The 2,149-nt window shown below is 27.5% G+C and overlaps 2 protein-coding genes across 2 annotated transcripts, besides 2 other annotated features; one reads left to right on the forward strand and one right to left on the reverse strand.

Moving 5' to 3' along the window:
• Positions 1-4: 4 nt before the first annotated feature.
• On the forward strand, positions 5-838 carry EDI_280490 (uncharacterized protein; the record flags this gene model as incomplete). Its single annotated transcript, XM_001737636.1, has 1 exon — positions 5-838. The coding sequence occupies one exon, from the start codon at positions 5-7 to the stop codon at positions 836-838; it is 834 nt and encodes a 277-aa protein (XP_001737688.1).
• A 93-nt stretch (positions 839-931) lies between these two features.
• On the reverse strand, positions 932-1,816 carry EDI_280500 (tyrosine protein kinase, putative; the record flags this gene model as incomplete). The annotated part of the gene is made up of 1 exon (XM_001737637.1): positions 932-1,816. One exon carries the CDS (start codon positions 1,814-1,816, stop codon positions 932-934), a length of 885 nt encoding a protein of 294 aa, XP_001737689.1.
• Positions 1,407-1,427: a sequence feature (AT_rich).
• A 109-nt stretch (positions 1,817-1,925) lies between the features above and the next one.
• Positions 1,926-2,069: a microsatellite.
• Between the last annotated feature and the right edge of the window lie 80 nt (positions 2,070-2,149).

Genomic DNA, 2,149 nt, shown 5'->3' on the forward strand with positions numbered 1-2,149 from the left:
TTCTATGAGAAGATTAGTCCTAGGAAAGGAACTCATTCAAAAGGGAGTTGTTCAACGCATTGGAGCAACAATGTTTACAACAACCCACCAAACATTATTATTACTTTCATTAATAACACCTTATCTTCATCATTATCTTTCACCAAATGTTATCATTTCTGGAAGAATTTTGGATGGAATTGAAGATTTAATGAAAGCACAATGTACCGACATAAGAAATGCAGTAACTATTATTGTCAAAAATAGAGTTGCTTATTATCTTCAAGTTCTAGAACAAAGTAAATCATCAACACAAAATGTTTCTGCTACTCCACAAAAATTTACTATTTTCGGTAGAAATAAACAACTTAATACTCCAGTGACTAGTCCATCCCAATTCAATGCTCTTGATCTAAAGAATTTACTTAATAAAATTATGGGAGAGATCGTTGCTTTAAACGCATTACTAAAAAAAAATCTCAGAAGCATTGATTATAAATATTGTATGTTTGAAGAGTCAAGACATCTTAACTCACTAAGAGAGGAGTTTGATAAACGGTCCACAGAAGAAAATTTGAAAAACCAAGTCAGTAACGATCTTCACCAAATTTCTGTTGCTATTCATGAAGGTCTAAAGAACAACACTACAATCAATTTTGATAGAACAGAAACACCACTTATTATGAACGAAGAAAAATACAGCACAGATAGTGATGGTGATTTGGAAATATTCAGAAAAAGTTTAGATCTTTCTAGAGAGCCAAACCAACAAGAAGTTCCTTTAACTACTCAAAGTTTTGATATTACTAGAACACAATCTACAACGATTGTTAAATCTCCTCAGAGTGTTGATAATTGACCATTTGGTTGTTGTTTGAATAAGTTTAATTTAAAGTTTATAAACAAAATATCACAATAAACACCACTTTCATTTATTCTACTCCGAACTCTTTTAACATTTTACTACTTCTTCTATTCTTATTCTTTCTTTTGCTTCTTGTTTCCATGTTTTTTCAATAATTTCTTTAATATCTTCTTTAACTTCTTGTATTATTGTTGGTCGTTTACCTGACATGATTGAATCTGCAATATCCCATGGATGTGGATATGATGTTTTAGGGAATGGATCTTCCCATGTAATGATTTGTAATATTGTTATTGAATATGAATATATATCTGATGCCATTTTGTAATGTTCTCGATTTAATACTTCAGGTGCCATGTATTTTGGTGTTCCTATCCCTTTTGTGAATGTCATATTTGTCATCATCATATTAATGTTTCTTGAACTTCCAAAATCTGTTAATTTACAATTAACTCCAATATTATCATCAAGTGTTATAACAAGAAAATTATCTGGTTTAATATCTCGATGTAGTATTCCATTTGAATGAAGATATGAAATTCCTTTTGCTCCATCTAGCATGAATTTAATTTTTATTTTATTTGGTATTTCCGTGTTTGTTCTTTTATTAATTAAATCTTGTATTGATCCATATTTTGCATATTCTGTTATCATACATATTTTATTAGGAATAAATACTGCTCCATAAAAATGAATAATATATTCACTTCGAATTTTATCTAACATCATTACTTCTTTCTCAAATTCTTTCATTTTATTTTCATTTTCTTCAATTTGTTTCATTTTCTTAATTGCTACTTGATTTCCTCTAAATTCTCCTATATATACAATTCCAAATGATCCTTCTCCTATTTTATTTTCTTCTTTTATTTCATCGGGATCAAGTCGTGTTGATATTTGTGTTTCTCCTTTAATTGAAATACTTTTAATTATTTCTTCTTGTGTTTTATTAAGTGTTTTACTAATTATCATTATTTGTTCTTTAATTTTAGTAGTACATTTGATTGTAATGAATATTTCAAATTCACATGCATATCCTCCTTCAATTGTAATAATATTTGGGTTTGTTCTAATTGAATATTTTTCATTTTCTTCTTTACTACTTATTTGTATTTTCTTTTTTTCTTTATTTTCATTTCCAATACATATTAATTCTCTGATTTCTTTATTTACTTCAATTTCTTCTCCTTCTCCTATTTCTATTTCTTTTTTATTTGTTATTATTCCATCTCCAAGTGATATAAATTTGATATTTGATTGTGAAATTTTAAATATTGTTGTTGTTTTCTCTTGTTCTTTCTTTTC

This window comes from Entamoeba dispar, genomic scaffold (genome assembly GCF_000209125.1).
Source record: "Entamoeba dispar SAW760 scf_1105229460737 genomic scaffold, whole genome shotgun sequence".
NCBI classification, from domain to species: Eukaryota; Evosea; order Mastigamoebida; family Endamoebidae; genus Entamoeba; species Entamoeba dispar.